The 19,469-nt window shown below is 30.8% G+C and overlaps 1 protein-coding gene across 23 annotated transcripts in view; it reads right to left on the bottom strand.

The window, feature by feature from the left end:
- The window catches only part of LOC143222707 (phosphatidylinositol 4-phosphate 5-kinase type-1 alpha-like), a 94,630-nt gene that overhangs the window by 6,569 nt on the left and 68,592 nt on the right, over positions 1-19,469 (bottom strand). For 6 of the 23 annotated variants that reach the window (XM_076449587.1, XM_076449570.1, XM_076449578.1 and 3 more), the window contains 3 exons: positions 12,911-13,163; positions 11,627-11,820; positions 7,246-7,358 (listed from right to left, as the gene is read on the bottom strand). In XM_076449587.1, coding sequence (XP_076305702.1) covers positions 7,246-7,358; positions 11,627-11,820; positions 12,911-13,163 — 560 coding nt within the window. Of the gene's footprint in view, positions 1-204; positions 4,183-7,245; positions 7,359-11,626; positions 11,821-12,910; positions 13,164-19,469 lie in introns of those variants that run through there. The other 17 variants (XM_076449585.1, XM_076449589.1, XM_076449574.1 and 14 more) reach the window with 9 other exon arrangements.

Raw genomic sequence — 19,469 nt, 5'->3', positions numbered from 1 at the left:
AAATTAAACGTCTGATGTTTAATTAAGCTCCTTTTTATATATTTATCACTACATTTTTCATTGTCTTCTTATCAAAACTTTTGTTTTATTATGGCACCTTGTGTTATATTCAACATCTTCTGTAATACAGGCAGTACCATAGGATTTGAAAGTCTTTACATGTTTCAATACACTATGAGGAAAAGAGAGTGAGATACTAACAAGGAAAAAAATACATGTTTATTATAATTACCCATATGATAGCTCTCCATACAACAGGACTAACAAATACAGCACAATAAAGCCAAAAAAGAACTTTTAAAATGCTAGGTAATGAAGTAATAGTAATAATAATAATAATAATAAAAAAACCAACTACAACAGTATCACACAGCATTTTTTCTACATACATATACATCATACTATTATAAATACGCACTGATGCAAGTTCCATTACAATAAACTAACTACTATTCAAAAGCTTATACTGATATAAAACATCACTACAAGCTTTGATTAATTATAATTAGTTCAAGTACTTGGGTCTCTGCTACATGCAGTTTGTAAATAATTTTTATCATGTAGATATTCTAATGAAATAACTTTTAAAACAAATATTGTTTTCTGTCAATAAATTTGGACTTGAGATGATTTTCTGTTTTGATCTTGTTGGTTGTATTTATCAGTGTCAAATTGGTCCTTGATTAAACTGACAATTCATGTCTTCTATAACAATATCATTACAGCTGAATTTGCATTAGCTAAATCATGTAATTGCAATAACTCATTAATGAATACATTTACAACAGAAAGTGTAAACACCATATTACAAATACATCCTGTTTGGTAAACCAGCTGAATAAATAGTATTAAAAATAGACACACTTATCACATAGTGTCAGGAAAATACTACAAAGAATTAACAGAAGTAGTTTGTTTCTTGTTAAGAGTGATTTTTAAGTACATTAAAAAACAAACTTGTTTCTCAAACAGTTCCTTTTAGAAATACAATAAAACTTTTACTGTGTTAGTTTTGTCTAAAAGTCACACAGTAAACTTTACCAAATTTTTCTTAAGTAATCAATACAGTTTATGTGCAGTGGTCTTTTTTCCTTTTTTAATTATTTTATCTTTCACTTCCATTCATAAACATAATTTGAGAACCATACATTGGAAGAAAGGGAGGCATCTTTAGTACATTCAGCAATGTATCACACTTAATAGGACTTGTAGCAAAAATGCAACACAAGTATAAAAACATAAAATGATATCCTATGCTAAAGTAGCACCAATTTTTATAATTTTTAAAATCTATAAATAATACTTTATGATTTAAAACATTATCTTTCTAATTGATGTGAAAAGTGCTTTTTCTCTCATCTTTGATCATTTACTTTAAAAAACTGAGGCCTGGAACAAAATCACCCTAGTACACTATTATAAATAACTACATAACAAAATACATTTTAGTAAAAGTGGGTTATCCAATCTTCCAGAATGTTCCTATCATGCAATATTTCACACAACAACTGATAACGAACAATAAGTGCACAAACATCTTTAAGATTCTAAATATAGTAATATATCAAAGATGGCAAAGTGCATAAGTTTGAGAAATGCAAAATAAATTACACTAATACAAAACATAAAACAAGAGGTAAAAATTAAGTATCATAATGACACATGGTAAGCACCACAATATATTCTACACCCTACTTTGGGTATAATAACAATGTTCTGTGAAAGCACTTACTATATATTTAATTCTTTAAAGCCTAGCAAATAAACAGCACAACAACTTTTGAAAGTTAGATACTGGTACAACAATTTTAAATACACACTACATGAGTAATTTGTACACTGATATAGATGAGAGTAACATCTGACAAAAAACATTAATATTGTAATAATAATGAAATAAATTTAAAATAATGTGATCACTTGAAACATGAAATAATGATATACAAAACAGATGCACATCAGATATTTGACAGAATATACAATCTTGTTACCATATAGCACACCACATACTTCTGAAATTTACAAACACCAAAAACACCTACCAGGAACTTAAAAGAACCATCAAGATGGATTAGTACTCAGTAGCTTACATAAATGTATTGTATTCATTTACACAAGTTAAGCTTCAAACACAAGGATAAGACAGTTAATTAACAGATAAATTTTATAGCTTGTTTACAGCTTGCAGTGCACAGTACAATAGCATCTACAGAATTACTAAGTGGTTGACAAACCAAGTAAGCTCCTATGCTATTTGATCATTATTTTAACAATAAATCATATTTATAACACCAGTTTAAGTTCCTATGTTTTCTGACCATTGAGTTAGAAATGAATCATATTTATAACATCAGCCTCAGTTCCTGTGTTTTCTGATCATTACATTAATAATAAATCATGATCACAATGCTAACTATATTTTTTTATTATCCTTTATCATACGTTCACCTAAATTATAAAACACTTTCAATTTCTTTTTGCTTTAGTTTGTTAAAACAATATGGTCCCTCACTGAGGGCCATCAAAAATATATTTCAGAATGTATGTGCACATGCATACACAAAAATTATTCATTAACTCTGTTTTGCATGCATTTCTGCTGAAATTTAATGACATTTTATCATGATTTTGGATTTCAAACCTTTTCTAGTACATCACAGATCTTTCAACTTTCAAATATAACATTTATAAGTTATATTGACCATTAACAATATTACTTTATCTTCTTATAAACCAACATAACTAGGAAGAAAAGTGCAAGCCAGTTTCTCAAACTTGTTAATTGCAAATTTTAAAAGCTGATTTCTAACTTGTTTCAAAAAATTTAGAACATTTAATATCTACCATTTATTCAATAATAGTTTTTAGTGATTGTTGTGGTTAACAGCATTAAGTAGTTGGTATTTAAATACTCATATTCATAATTCTTCAAACAGTCCATGTTTCTACAGTCAGAAGAGTGTTTCCTTTTCAAATCTATTAATTTAAAACTTGTATCAATACTTCTAGTCTACATTTTTTTTCACATCAAGCAAAAAGCTGAAATTATAACACTTAACATAAAAACAGAAGTAAATAGCATATTGACAGCACCTTAAATTCATCTTTCATAACAGGTTGTTTCCTGCTAGTTACTTTAATTTCCGTATCTTTTGACCACACAATTAAAATTTGGAGCTGAATATCCTCTTAACCCTCCTGTTTATATTTTGGTCCATTTGACCTGATATTATTTTCCATAATGCACTGACAAAACTAAATATATCTTTGAGTTTATTAGAATGACAGCTTATATTAATTCTATTTTTGATATATAATAAATTAGGCTACAATGATCTGCAACATAAAGCCATACCTAAATTCTGAATATAATAGGAGGATTAAGGATATATAGCACTTATCAAATCATAAAAGTAATTAAATACATATTAAAAAAAAGAGGAACAGACAAAAATTTAGGTTATGCCACACAATATGAGAGTACACATACCTTTTTGTAAAACTGTATCTAGTATCATAATCATATATATTATTTAACAGGCACTTAGTAGTGCAATAGCACAGTAATACAAATACATGTACTACCTGCCTGATACCTATAATTACTACTACCTGATGAATATCTTTAGTGTTTCACAGTGATAGGTCTCTTAAAGAATACACTTACAGAAAGTACACATAATTACAATACTTTGTGACACACACTGAACACTATAATAGTATTTTAGTGACACTTAGCTAGACCTGCTCTAGTTTTAAGTAACAATGTGTAAAGGAACATGTCTAGGGTATCAGTTCCAGTTTAATGTTTAAACAGTAACAAAATTAAAATAATTTTAAATAATAATGAGTTATTACTGTAAAGCTAGCTTAGTAGTATTTTAGTGATAAACAAAGAACAGACAAACTTTTCAGATAATTACATTATACCAACTAATCTATGTAAAAACTGACTGATTAGAAACATCAAAGAGTAAATAAGAAATGAAAGATGACAGTAAGTTTAAGATCTGAAATGAACAACCAGACATTAAACACAATACAGACAGGAAGCAGACAAGAAGCTACATTTGTATTTCATTGAATTATCCATCTGAGAAAACCACGAACAACTTGTTGTTTCTGTCAGCAGACAAGCACACTGCTGTTCATCGAGACATACACAAACATGACGGGATGTCACTGAAAGAGAGAGAGAGAGAAAATGGGGAAAACCACTAGGTACAAGGAAACCATGCAAAGAAGAAGGAAAAAAAAAAGGTTTAAATTATTTCCCAACATTCAAGTGACAGATTACCATTTGCTTATGTATAAACATTAAAATCCTCCAATGAAATTAATACAACATAAATATGGCAAAACAAATTATATATAAAACCCTTCACAAAAAATACATAATACTCCCTTTTGTAGTTACTTATATTTAAAAACATTTTGTGATTGATACTTCATGATAGCTGACCATGATAAATTTTGTTTAACTAAAAAGAAGGATAACAGATTCAATGTCAGTATTCCTTCAACTATCAATTAACATACAAAACTATGTTTTCCCCTATTAATTCACAAAAACAACTCTCTCTCTCTGAAGGCTAATAAACAGTATACTATAAACGTTTTTTTTTTCCACATAATAATAAAAACAAAATAATCATTATTTAAATATAAAAAATATTTTATATTATCTGTCCCAGAAACAAATTTATTTTTATTGAATATTTAAAAACTAAATAAATGCTTCCCTCAGATCAACTTGCTAAAGGCTCTCTATCATACATTAAAAGTTTCAAACTGGTAACTACAGTAAATGAAACATTAAAAAAATGTTTAAACAAAGTTCATTATAAACACAAACAACAGCACATCAATAACATTAATACAATATAGTGACTGGAAATACTTTTCTTTAGGGAAGCAAAATTTGATGTTAAATAAGTACGTGTGTATGGCTAAAATTGTTTTCAAAAATTTTGATGGTTCTGCTGTTGGATGGAAGATTCAATCCATCTCTATTTTATAAATGATAATTATTACAAATTTAAGTATCACACAGCTGGTTAGTACTGTTTTATGTATAAATTAATTCTGTCACTATGGTACTACTGCATTAATTAATTTTTTATTTAATTAAATAATGCAAATATCATAGAATAATCACATACAAAAAGCAGATATTGTCCCACAACTATTAATTTTTTTACTTTCTAATTGTGACAATAGCTGTTAAAAATTTAGTTTAGCTTTAATGTGTGCTTTCTGTGGGAATAAAGTTCAAACTGAAAGTTAAATACACAATTCTCTGCACAGAAAACAACATAAAACATAGGCCATTTGACAAATTAACACCTTGGCTTTCTATTAGTTATAAGTAATATAGTATTAAGTGTCAGAGAGAATTACTGGCAATCTGTGTTAGAAAGGATGTCACATGAGGGCATGAGAAGTAGAGTCAGATTTTCAATTTCATGTCTCTGTAACTAAAGACCAAAAGGTTAAAAAAATTATGCTTTGCTTGAACAATGATGATATTATAATGAGTAATTTACATTAAATTTCATACTTCTTGAAGGGGTGATAAATAAATTAGACAAGAGGGAGTTGCTAAAAAGAAAATGTCATCATTCTCATATTAGGGTAAATTCAGAAATTTTGTTTAATATTACCATATAAAATTATAAACTTAAAACTCAATAAGTCTTAAAATTTGGATTATTAGCCATGCTTTTAAATCTTTCAACAACATCATAAACAAATTGGAGTAAAATCAAGGAGACTTATGGAATTATGATCATTGTCACCCCTAGATACGCAACATTTAGCATTTTTTGAAAGTAATAATTTTAAGTTCAAACACATTCATGATATAAATCAGGCAAGCAATGATTAAACAAAAAACTTATTATTAATTATAGTAATGTTTTCACAACTTTCACACAGATTTTCACTACAAACTTATTCATGGTAAGCCACTGTTATTCAAGTTATTTAGTTAATAACATAACACAAAGAATGATCAAGTGGTACTGGAAGAGGAAGTTACTAGCTCACTGTTTATTCTTTTTCCTTCTTGCTTTAGGCACTTGTATATTTTGTTTTATGTTTTATGATAACATTCAAGAAGCTTCAGTCATTAAAGCTAAAATGCTGGTTTAAAAAAAAACTAAAAATACCTATAACCATCACTAAATGCTCAGTTTTATGCAACAGAAATAGTCTACTAAAAGATTACTAAACTTTCACCCTTAAAGTGTCTTTCAATACATCTCTTACAACTATAATTCTATTATTGGTTTTTAGTATTACTCCTCTTATTGTAATATTAAAAACAATTATATTCTAAGCTTCAGAATGAAAGTATAAAAAACAATATTTATGCAAATACTTCACACAGTTCATTAAAAAATATTGAAATCCTAAAACAAATAAAAAAATAATGCCACATGGAAGTATAAAATTATGCTTGATAAATACTACTACTTAAAGTATGTTTAATACACCACTTTATTAAATTTATAAAATTGAAAACTATTTTGCATTATTCTTTCTAGCAAGGCTGTACTTAATTAATTACAAAATCTTTATGAATGACATTTAATTTAATATCACTTAATGACAGCTTCACAAATTATAAAAACAATTTACAAGGTTTGATAATATCAATCATTACATCCCACAACTTTTGAAGTTATCTTTCTTCTAGTAGGTTACATATATTCTATTATATCTATCTCTGTTGCTAACTTGCACATATAAGAATTAAAATCACTTTTTACATTAGACAATGTTTGATAAGATTAGATTATAGACTTTTGATATTCTCTGATGCCAAGTATGGATTATTTACTGTACCTCAATTTTTGTAGTTAGTAAAAAATCCATGATAAGGTTATATAATTTTCACATGTTATGACAATCATATTGCAAGGTTTATAGAAATAAATCTTGTATTTAATTTGTTTTTAAACATCATTTCATATACACACTAATAATCAGGCTAAACTGATCTGTAACATAAAGCTATACCCATGTTTCAATCTTACTTCTTTAACTAATCAAAAATATTGTTAGTTATTTCTATATCAATTTCAAGGTTATAAACGATACCAAATCATAAATATGCAAACTGCATACATTAAAAAATATTTATATATGCCCATAAAATACTATGTAGGCTTTTATACTTGATAATAAATAAAACATTTAAGTCAGAAAAGTGTATATATATACAAGAATTAACCCACTTACCATTTCAGTTTCTTGAATAAATTGAGTTTCTCCCAAAGACAGATGAAAATCTTTCTGTAAGTATGGGAAGTTCCTTACTGGAGTTGTTGGACAGGCTGCTGAACAACAAGAAACTTAAACATAATAAATACTAAATATAATAACAAATAACATACGAGTAAAAAAAATACTATACTGAAATACACACTGCTAAATACAAATACTTGTAAAGTAAACAGTCTAGCAAAAACGATGTACACAGGATTGTACACATGGGTGCACTTAGAAGATATTTCTCAAAAAATTTATTTTATTAAAAAAACACAACTAATTAAAACTTGATAGCTGGTATACTAGACTATATAATACATTTTACCACTGAAAATTAAATAGGTATACTTGAGCAATGAAAACACCAAAAAACCCATATGCATACTTTTCTATGTTTTACTTACTTCAGGTCTTTATTATCTTAGTGTTCTTTGTTTCAGTTATACAATGCATATTTGTTATTTTTTAGTAGAATTACATACTCTTTAAACAACATCCTAATCCATTCTTCCTATCAAAAAGTGAACCTTCTGTTTAGCAGCCAACTAAACAGACTGATTTTATAAAACATTTAAACTATCTATATTTACAAGCACCTGCAGAGAACCTATATAACAGAAGTAAAGATACATTAAAATTTTGGGTATTAAGTATTAATTGAATAATCACAAAATTATTTTTAGTGGCCATGACTGAACAAATTTATATATTTACAGCCATACTGTAGTATGCAGAAGACCATCTGTAAAATAAGTGAAAGTTCCTCCCACATTAGATTACAGTTCTTATTTATACAATGACTGAGAGCATATAAAACAATCAACTGATAAGTTTATTGTACATACAGTTGCTTATGGCTTACCAGTTGCATACTCATCCTTACATTTATTAATCTATAAAACATTTTGTTAACTGAGTCCACTATAATAAAAGTGAATGACTATTCTAATGTTTCAATAATTGCGTTAGTTGGTTTGGAATTTTATGGTGCAAAGCAACTAGACTATCTGCACCAAACATCCAGTAAAAAGTTAAAATTAAAGTAAAATTCTTAAAAAGGAATCAATATAAAACAAAGTTTAATTTTTAAATTAAAAACTTAAATAGCATTAAATCCAATTTTTATATCTAGTTTACAGCAGAAAGAGAAATCACAGTAATATTAGTTGCAAAAAATGTTCTGTAGCATGATTTTAATTATAACTCACTAGGATGACTAACAGGTAAGCTCACACATCAGTGTTAGTCACCTGAAGTTGGCCTTTCCAGTTCTGATATAGAGTTATTTGACATTATAGTCATTTTCTAATTTCATGTCCAATTAGTTGTACTTTAATTTGCAAAAAGGAATAATTTATATTAAAAAGAGGTCTAATTCATAAATTAAAAATTTAAATAGCATTAAAAAGGCCAATAGCCTTTAAAAAACTAAAAAAATTTGTAAGGTGGACAGTGTCACCATCATCAATGACACTTTCCAACATTGTGAATAAACCTTTTAGGACAAACTGAGAGTCATAACGATGGCAAGACAGTAACATGTGGCTTATTGTGACCCGAGTGCCACACAGACAACACAATGGTGCACCAGTCCCAAATAAAAGAAAACGATGAGCTTAAAACTGTGACCAATGCGTCGTCCAGTTAGGACAACCTCCTCTTTCTGACCCTTACAGAAACAAGGTTGAATAGAGGGTTTTATACAGAAAAACGTGTTTTCACCAGTCAGTTTTGAATATTAGCAAGAACAGGGGGAAAACTAACATGAAGCAATTCCAGGACCAGTAGAGAATTAAGCCAGTCAGTGTAAATAGTGCAATTTGAGTACTGCTTAGTTTCTATGTGATCTAGGGCAAGGGAAATGACATACAGTTCAGCAGTGAACACAGAAACTGTAGAGGTGATTCTGTGTGCAAACACCAAATCACAACAAACCATGGCAGAGCACACACAGTCACCAGATTTCAAACCATCTGTAGAAATAGGAATGGAAGGATGGTTCGAAAGATGTTCAGCAAATAACAGACAGTATTTCCAATCAGGAGTGTCTGCTTTTCTGAGGTGACTTAAAAAAAAGTTTACATTTGGGGATTGTAACAAGCCATGGTGGGATGGGCTGACCAGTGGATACAGCAATCCTATCCAAGGACAGACCCAACTCATTCAACTGCACCTGGATGTGAAGGCCAAAAGGAGTAATGGCAGATAGTCTGTTCTGGAAAAGCATGGCCCATTGAAGAAAGTAAACACAACCCCAGGTGGGATGCTGTGATAAGAATTGAAGTTTCAAAGCATACAGTAAAGACAGTTACAAATGGTGGAAGTGGAGAGGAGGTTCAGGAGACTCTGTGTACAAGCTCTGGACTGGGTAAGTGCAGAAAGCCCCGGTGCAGAGCCGAATTCCCTGATGATGAATGGGGTCCAGCATTTAAGGCCAAGGACCTGACAGAGCCATAAACAAGTGACCCATAGTTTAGTTTTGATCAAATAATAGCACTATATATTTTTAGCACAGAACTTCATTCCACTCCCCAAAGTGGTGGAAGAAAGGACACAGAGGATGTTCTGTGCTCTTGTACATTTGACTTGCAGCTGCTCGATGTGTGGTATAAAGGTCAGCTTATGGTCAAAGATAAGTCCCAAGAACTTTGTCTCAGAGACCACAGGTAGCACAACTTCACTGACACAGAATTCAGGATCAGGGTGAATACCCCACTGGCAGCAAAAGTGTATGCAAATGGTTTTAGAGAGAGAGAAGTTAAAACTGTTTGCTGTGGTCCACTTCAGTAAATGAGTGAGGGCAGTCTGTAGCTACTGTTTAATATATCTCATGTTTGATGATTAACACGAGATATTAAAGTCGTTGACACACAGCCCATTTGCAACAGTAAGAGGAAGTTGTTCATTGATGCCATTAATCTTTATAACAAAATGTGTGACACTTAAAAACACAACCCTGAGGAACTCTCCATGTTCCTGTAGAAAAGAACGAGAAAGTGTCAAACCCACACGAACTTGGAATCGCCTGTCCATTGAAAAATTTTAAGTAAAAATGGGCAAATAACCATGTAACCCATATAAGTGGAGGTCTTGCAAAATGCCATACCTCATATAGTTTCATAAACCTTCTCAATGTCAAAGAATATTGATATAAGATGTTGTCACATGAGAAAGGCTTCTCTGATGTTTCAAGTCAGATCAGGTGGTCCAAGGTGAAGTGCTGTCATAAAACCCACACTGGGTGGGTGAGAGGAGGTTGTTTGATTCGAGAAACCAAACAAAATGAGCATTAACCATCCTCTTTCTCCTTGGGTGGAGAAACAAAAAAAATCTATGACTCGAGGATGTTCTTCAAATCCCTCTCAACAATAACTCCTCATGACAAATTCAAAGTAGCATGAGGAGTAGCCTCAATGGGTGTATCCACAATCACTTTTGAATGTAAGAGTTCACTGTGTTTGGATGTGGATGTTTCCATCAATGTCGCCAGGGCAAAGCTTTTTGACTGACTTTGGAGAGTCAGCAAGTCCTTCTAGTTCCTTCTGAATGAAAAATGGAGACCTTTGCCCTAAAGGTTTGTCTGAAAGAGAATGTAATAAAAGAAAATGAGGAACAGGTGTTAAAGATTGCTACTCAGAATCTTCAAGATGTGGTTGTTTACCTATGGACTGTTTTTTCTCTATTTAAGTTTTTATTTGGGGGATCCATGATAAAGAAAGAATGTTTCCATGCCCACTGACCCCACCCACCATGGAGCCCTATAAAGGGACATACTACGATGCCAAACAAGGACACTGCAGCAATGCCAGGGTGTCATGAGCACTATACACAAATACAAGTAACAGAAACTATGTCCACAACACCTGTTGAGAATATCCAGCACTAGGGGGTCATCCATTTACAGGAATTCAAGACCAAAGTGGTGTGTTTGGGTTGGACCTTTCAATGACTAGGATCCTCTCCTCCCCATCACGGGTCACCAAACATGGCATACATGTGGGTGGATATTTAGATCCCAGAAGAGGTAAACTGAAAGAACAGAACTTCTTTGGGAAGTCCCCTCACAATGTACAGGAATCCACACTGAAGGGCAATAATTGGGAAGAACTACTTATTACAAATGCAGTGGATTTGAAACAAAGCTTCACTATACTTTTGTGACAAAAATAATAGTTTTCATTCAATTGTTTTAGCAACTTACTTCAATTTTTTATTTGTAAAACAATATTACAGCACCCAAGTTTTATAGATTAACTTACTATTGCAAGTAAAATTATACAAAAAAGTCTTACTTTTTCAAAAATGAATAACATGTTTAGATACATTCAGTTGATTTAGAGCTAAACAATACCTATATCTCCACTAGAACTGGACTCTGTGAAGGATGGAGTGCCTTCTGTATGAGTAGGTGTTGAACCTTCAACACTGTGGGGTGGAGTCCATGTAACAGTTTTCATTGTTGACCCAAGGCCTGAAGTGCTCGAACTGCTTGTTTCTGACATAACACTACCAAATGATTCTGTGTGGATTGTCACTTGTGATATGCTAAATAAAGTAACTCATTCAGATCACTTGGGAATATTACAGTAAAAAATAAATAAAAACACTTTGGTCTCTCTTAATTTCAGTCCAAGACAACTGTACATAACCAAGTTTTAATTCATCCTTTTATAATTTCCCTTTTATTTGCCACCTGAGCTATATTTAAATTGTCGTCATAATATTTGCATATAAGGGAGAGTACTGATTAACAGACTCAACAGTTAAAAATGTTTGAAGGCACACAAATTAATAGAACCATCTGTTTACTTTAGCAATCAACTATCTATTGTCTGAAGCATTACTTAAATGAAAAATATTCATCTTACATCATAATATCAATTGAGATAGTTTTTAAAGAAATATTTTAGCATACTTATGTTTCCAAATAAACTGCAATTTAATTTTATTTTTTCAATATAAACATTACATGGTTTAACAGGAAATTGTAGTAATTAAAGATGTTAATCATGAGAACCAAATAGACATCAACTACTAGCATATAGACTTTAACATGTTTTTATGTCAGAATAGATTTGTGTATAACACGATTATCATGCCGAATCTTAGTCTCCCTTTCAATCATCTACAAATAAAAATTTGTCTTGGATAAAATAATAAAAAAATCCAAACTACTAATCCAAGTTTTGTCATTTATGAGTTAATATTTATGAATGTGAAAGCTTTCTAGAAATGGCCAATACTACCAAAATGGAAATGGGTTAATCACAGACAGCATTTAAGTTTTTTTTTAATCATTTAAAACCATCTGTTCTTACCTCACATTTAGTTAATAACAAGAGAACTTGTAAGAACTTGATAATGTCAAAATAGAGAATCAAATTAAAGTTTAGTGCCACATCAACCCAGGAAATAAGATTTCTTGTAAATGCTGTTTCTTTGTAATTTCTAGGTTATTCTTTTGAGTTGATTTTACCACATTTATGCTAAACATTAACTTACTTAAAAACTAAATTGACTTTTCTGGTTAGTTGATATAACTTCATGTTTAAATTTTCCAACTGCTAGTTCAATAATTTAAAATAATAAAAATTAACAGAAAATGCTATGTATCACATATCCTTTAAATTAATACCTAACAACATCACTTCTGTCAAGAGAGGAAGAAACAGTCTTGGAAATGCCTGATCCTACTCGAAGTGCAGCCATCCTTGCATTAGGTACAGGATCTGTATTCGCTCTAAATTTTGGCAGTTCTTGGTACGGCACAACTGTTGTCTTGATTACTGTAGTACCAGTAAATGACTCAGAACTTGGTTCAAGAGATGAAACAACTGGCATATCACTGAAAGTTACAGTGGAGGAAGCACTTGGTAATTCACTAACACCTACACAAAATATGCAAAAAGAACAAAAAAATATTAGTTTAAGAGTAACGATACAGATCTTATGTATGCACTGAATACACAAAAATTGAAACAAAGGCAAAGAAGATTGTTATTTGCACTATAACTGAGAGGAGCAATGAGTAAGATTACATATTCAATAGAAAACAATATGAAAATATAAAAATGATTCTGCTTTACATGGAATCCATGCAAACTGCATATTATTTCTTTGTTGGTTATGAAACACCTACACTGACATGTGCAACTCTTTTAAGCTATAACCAGACTTATCATGCCTTAGAGCAGTTCTGACTTCATTTAATATTACTACTGAATGAGCTTCATGTATCTTAGTGGAACATTTCATTGCTTCCATGTCTAACACAAGGACAAATTAATATCAGAATGACTGAGTCATTCAATCTCACATTACTCTCATAACTTAAAAAAACTATACAAGTAAGACAGTCTGGGTTGAGAAAATTTTTATGTAGAGGAGCGAACAACGTTTCGACCTTCTTTGGTCATTGTTAGGTTCACAAAAAAAGAAAGAAAGGTAACTGAGCAATAGCTGACCACATGTTTGAATGGGTTGTGTAACTGAGTGTAGGAATGTAGAGGGCACGCTTAGACATTTGATTATATTTATTAATATAGGTATAAAGGTGTTCCTTTGTATTGGTTTATTTTGAGCTTGAGTTGTTGTATAAGTAAAGCTTCTTTAATTTTGCATTTGTTTGTTTCTTTATTTAGTATTTGGGTGTTTTCTATGGTTATGTTGTGTTTATTTGAGTTGCAGTGTTCAGAAACGTGTGAAAGTGACTTTTTATGCTCTTTAAATCTGGTTTCCATTTTTCTACTTGTTTCTTTAATATAGAAGTCATGGCAGTTATCACATTGTATTTTATAAATAATGTTGGTGTGGTGTTTGTCAGTGTAGTTTTTACATAGTATAGACCTCAGTTTTGTGCCTGGTTTTTGAATAAATTTGGTATTAACTGGAATGTCATATTTTCTTACAAGTTTTTGCCAAATATTGGTTATTTTTCTGCTGATGTCAAGAATATATGGTATGCAGCAGTATATGGTTTCGAGATTTTTTAATTCGTGGGATATATTTACTTATATTAGTTGATTTTGCTCTTTGTCTAGGTGTGTGCGTATAATGTTTTGTATGGTTTGTAGAGGAAATTTATTGATGTTGTTGAAGTACTGTTTATTTTGTCTAATTTGTCATTAATATTTATTCAAAAACCAGCCGTTTTTACATACATATTTTTCTCTACAAGTGGGTTTTCTCATCATCACTGATTAAATAAAGTTTAAAGAAAAGTTTTCCTGCTAAATATTTTAGGTCACTAAAGAACTGTCACAAAGGTGAACCTATTAAACTAAAAAATGGCTCAGTTACACCAGTCTACAATAAACAGTTATATGGTAGCAATGTTAAAAAAAAAATCAACTTATGCTTGAACCCTTTTTTTTCATTGTAACAAGTACCTAAAATCATTAATATAAATCACTGTTTAATTTAATAAACAAATGGATGGATATTTCACATAATACAAGTTTTAAGGCACATACATTATGAAAATTATACCATAAATTATCACTTTCTAAATCCAGCACATCCTGAATTTGATTGTGTGCAAATACTTTTGGCCAGTTAAATCTATAACTCAAATTCTTTTTACAACATGAAAAGGCAGAACCATAAATGCAACAAGCTTTTAACAAAATATTAAATACATTAGGTTATAATATGGGGAGGGGGAAGCAGAGGCACTGCTGGCCTCAACTCTAGAGGTAGGACTTTATTATTACTGACAAAACACTTGTCTATTTATGTCATGGGAGTACTTTCTTGCTCTACAGCATGATATTGTATGCATTCAAATCATCCAATAAACTATTTTTATTTTTCTTATGGCTAAGGGATAGTTTGCTCACATTCAAGTTATGGTTCTCACATGTTGTCATCAGCTATATATTCATTATCCATGCTCACATTGCACAAAAATCACTTGTTACTGAAGGTTAATATTTTTCCACATATCATAAATTTGGATAAAAAAAATTAGAAACAGAAAAATAAGGGAGAAAGATCAATCAGAATTGAGAAGCAACCAGTCTATCCTGAAGTTCTGTAACTCCAGCAACTTTGAGTGTATATGTACATATGAAAAAGTGAGCTGTTTTTGCTTCTTTTACCTGGGCTATGTGTATATCTAAATAATTATGAAATAAAATATTCAAATAGATTTATTCTATCTGAAAGAAGATGGATATAGGTTTTCTGCATGCAGTAAGTGAAGTTTTAGTAAAATCAATGAAAATAATAATTAAAAGAGTATTTCCCAGGCAAATCATATCAAAGCATGTTTGCTTGGTTATGATGGTGGCCTTTCTGAAAGGACTTGTTCTATGCCTTGCAGCTCCTCAATACAACTCTGGAGGAAACTTGCAACTAAAATTATGATTACTCATGATAAGAAGTACTTAAAAAGTCTTCTCAAAAAGAAGGCAACACTTTCTTCATCACATGCATTATAATTTAAATACAAGAGTTTCTATTGAATAATCTTCTGAGATACAGTATGTAGAGTGCACTGGAAATAACACAAAGACTAAATAAATCAAGAATTAAAGAAATGAAATAAAAAAATCACAAGAGAAACTGAATTAACAATAAAGTGTAATAAAATGTATCAAACTAACTATATATAAAATATAAACAAAATTCAAAATATCACAAAACTTTTGCTCAGTAAATTTTTCATTTACTTTTTTTCAACCATTTGTGAACATGTTGAACAATAAGAAAGTAAATGAAGAGCTTCATGCCAAAAAAATTTATTCATGTTGAATGTGAACCTGTTTAAAGAAACTGTAGGGATACTGAGAGTTTTACTTTATTTCTTATAGCAGAGCCACACTGGGCTTTCTGCTATGCCAGCTGTGAGGAACTGAACCACAGATTTCAGCATTGCAAGTCTATAAACTTACCACTGTCCAACTGGAGAAATGAAATTGAACATCCTGAAATGTACATCATCTAATCACAAATGTACACTTACTCACAGTTGTTTAAGTTTAAAGATAAAATAACAAAAAAAAAAATCACTGCCTGTTGTATCCATCATTGCATAAACTAATTCTCTTAAGATTACTACATATGAAAAAATCAAAATCAAGGGAACTGTAATTCTTGAGTGACCTGCAGCAACTGCCATGCAAAATATGTGAACCAGAAGCAATAAAGCATGATGGGCATGATATGACAGTAGAGAAATAATTCAAATTCAATTCTCCATAAGATCAGTTTAAGACTTTAATAATAAGATGGTTTAACAAGAAAAGGACTTGGAATGTTAAATACCCCAGAAACTCCAATCATTTTATATGAACTAAAAAAAGAAATAATGAAAATGCATTACATGTGAAGGTCTCTCTATAAATATTACAATAAAGGAAAACATTTAATTGAAAAACCAAGATTTGATAAGTGCATGCAATAGAAGGTCATAAATAACAAAAATAGTCCTCATTGTATGGTCAAGACACTTGACCATCTCCCATTCACTAGCATAAGAAGGAAAAAGAAATTCATGATATAAATGTGTGTTTTTGTTATAACAAAGCTACATTGTGATATCAGTTGATTCCACTAAGGCATGGGTGGACAACTTATTTTTCATAGAGGCCACAACTGTGGCTAATGGAAGCAACATTGATGGGGGTTTTCATCAACAAGTTTTGTGAAATTGGCTTAATATCTATGTGCAACGAGCATCTTAGCTGTGCCTCCAAATTTATGTCAATAAGCCGAGATCTGTATCTAGACTTGAGAAAATCTAGCATAGAAAATAATTTTGAAATTGTTATCTTCAAATTTAGAAGACTCACTTACTAGAATAGTGAGCCACGTCTCTCTGATGAGACATTTTTGTTTACCTTTTATAGTGCTAGAAATCCACACTTATCCAAAGATAAAAAAAGATGTAATTTTCTTACTGAAATTTCCTAAGTCAAACTGAAATGAATCATGCAAAAATTCGAATATCAATTTCAAATTTCTAGAAAACTATTCAACTTTGCAAAATGTGTCAAATAACTCTTTTGTAATTGTTCCACAGGAAGGTCTAACTTTAATTGAAATTCATGAATGGACTGTGATTGCTTGCTTATTATTTTACCTCTTCTCTGAAGCTTCTCATTCAAATTATTCAAGTGAGCAATCATGTTGCACAGAAAGGAAGTAAATCGTGCCAAGACTTTTCCTCTCCTTAACCATCTTACATTTGCAAAATCAGTAAAATCATCAAAAATAGTGTCACTGCTTTTCTTCAAAGACTCAACAAACTGTCAATGGATGAGAGAGTTTCCACTTCTAATTCACAATTTTTAAAACAATGTTCATCAAATTTTTCAATTCATCACTTTTAGACATCTGAACACAAATTTTTCCGATACAAAATGCAATGGAAAATGGCAGTGTGGACGTCACATTATTTTCAATTAAATGCTGTTTCAAAAGAGAAACAAATCCTAATTTCACCTCAGTTATGGCAGGAGCATCATCTGTTGTGACAGAAACCAGTTTTTTAAAGTCCAGATTGAATTTTTTTGACATTTCAAGAAATTTTTCAAAGATGTTTTTTCCCCACATTCAATCTCGTAATCCACAAAAGCCAGGCATTTCTTCTCTCATCGTGAAGATTATGAAGTTACATATTGAGCCCAAAATATCAACTGTGCTGTGTCACTAACATCTGTGGACTCATCTAGTGCTAAAATAAAATACAATCTCTTAGTTGTTCAAGCAACTGATTTTCTATGTCTTTCACTAACTCTAGCACTCTGCAGACAATTGTTATTCAAATTAATTGCAAATTATTTACCTTTTGAAAAATATCATCTTTTATTTTTAAGTCATAATTTTCCAACAGTTTCAATGACCACAATCAATATTTCTTTTACTAGTTTGGCATCAGAAAACTTCTTTTTTTTGAGCTAGAATCCAAGCTACTTTATAGCTAGCTAACGTAACTAATTCTATCAATGATAAAATTCTTTTTAGGCCTCGCTTTTGTTCATAAAGTTGTGCATTCAGATCAATAATTTCATTCATAAGATTTTTGCTATCAACTGGAAATTTTACATGAAATTTGTTGTGAAAATTGTTACTAAAGTGTTGCTTAAGGTTGTATACTTTGTTATTCCTAAAAACTTTGTTACACAAAAGACACACTGGTTTGTTATTTGTTTCAATTACTGCAAATTTCAACTCCCGACTTTCATTAAATTTTCGCTTCACGTTTTTCCAGTCATGCACCATTCTCTTTTCAGCAGTAATGCCAGAATCATTTAAACTGTCTTTGTTTTCTGAGTGTTCACCATCAGCTGGATTCTTTCATTTTTGAATTATCCACTTATCCTTATTACAGGATTAAAAACGAAATATATTTAAACACTTGAATGTTGCACAATAAAAATATGTTTGCAAGTGCATGCAAAACAATGCACATTCGATAACAAATATCTAAACCAGACCGACATAACAAAATGGGCAGAGTCTGTGGCAGTGATGAAGCATTAGTGGTGACGTGAGGCAGTGTAGTTGCTGGTTACCAAATTTGCAATAAAAAATAAATGATGGAAAAAGTTGATTCCTAAACTCAAGCTGACCACAATTGAGCTATCCACTGGTCACATGGCCACAGATTGTCCATCCCTGCACTAAGGAGAACTGAACCCTTGTTTGTAACACTGCAAATATATAGGTGAACATGAGATAGAGAGACTATATGGAAGAAAGAAAGAAAACAAAAGTTCCTAATGATAAAAAATGTCAATCTCTGAAAAAAAAACTCATAATTCAAACACTACTTGTTTACTAAGTCTCAGCTTTCAGAGGATGTGGAAAAATAAATCTAGAAAACACTGTTTTATTACCAGCACCAAACAGCTCCTCCCAGTGAACAGTAGAACAAGAGCAGCAAGTTGCATGCTTAGCATCAACATTTGACACATTATAAATGTTACAAATATAGGAATTTTGAGAAAAAGAAAATTACGAGAAAATTCTACAGGAACACCAAAAAAATGGAAAACCAGCATACTACTGGTTTTCCAAATTAAAAAGTAATTTGACCTGCATAAAAACTTTGCTGTTAAGATAGTTATGCAAGTTGTTTCAAGTTCTCACAAGAATTAAAGGTATGTAATGAAACATACAAATACATAGTTATTGACTTAATATAAATGACATAAAATTACTCCAAACAAGCCCAGACTGTTATAAAA

The sequence above is a fragment of the Tachypleus tridentatus genome, chromosome 8 (genome assembly GCF_004210375.1).
Source record: "Tachypleus tridentatus isolate NWPU-2018 chromosome 8, ASM421037v1, whole genome shotgun sequence".
In the NCBI taxonomy this organism is placed as follows: domain Eukaryota; kingdom Metazoa; phylum Arthropoda; class Merostomata; order Xiphosura; family Limulidae; genus Tachypleus; species Tachypleus tridentatus.
This window is presented reverse-complemented; position numbering and strand designations above follow the sequence as displayed.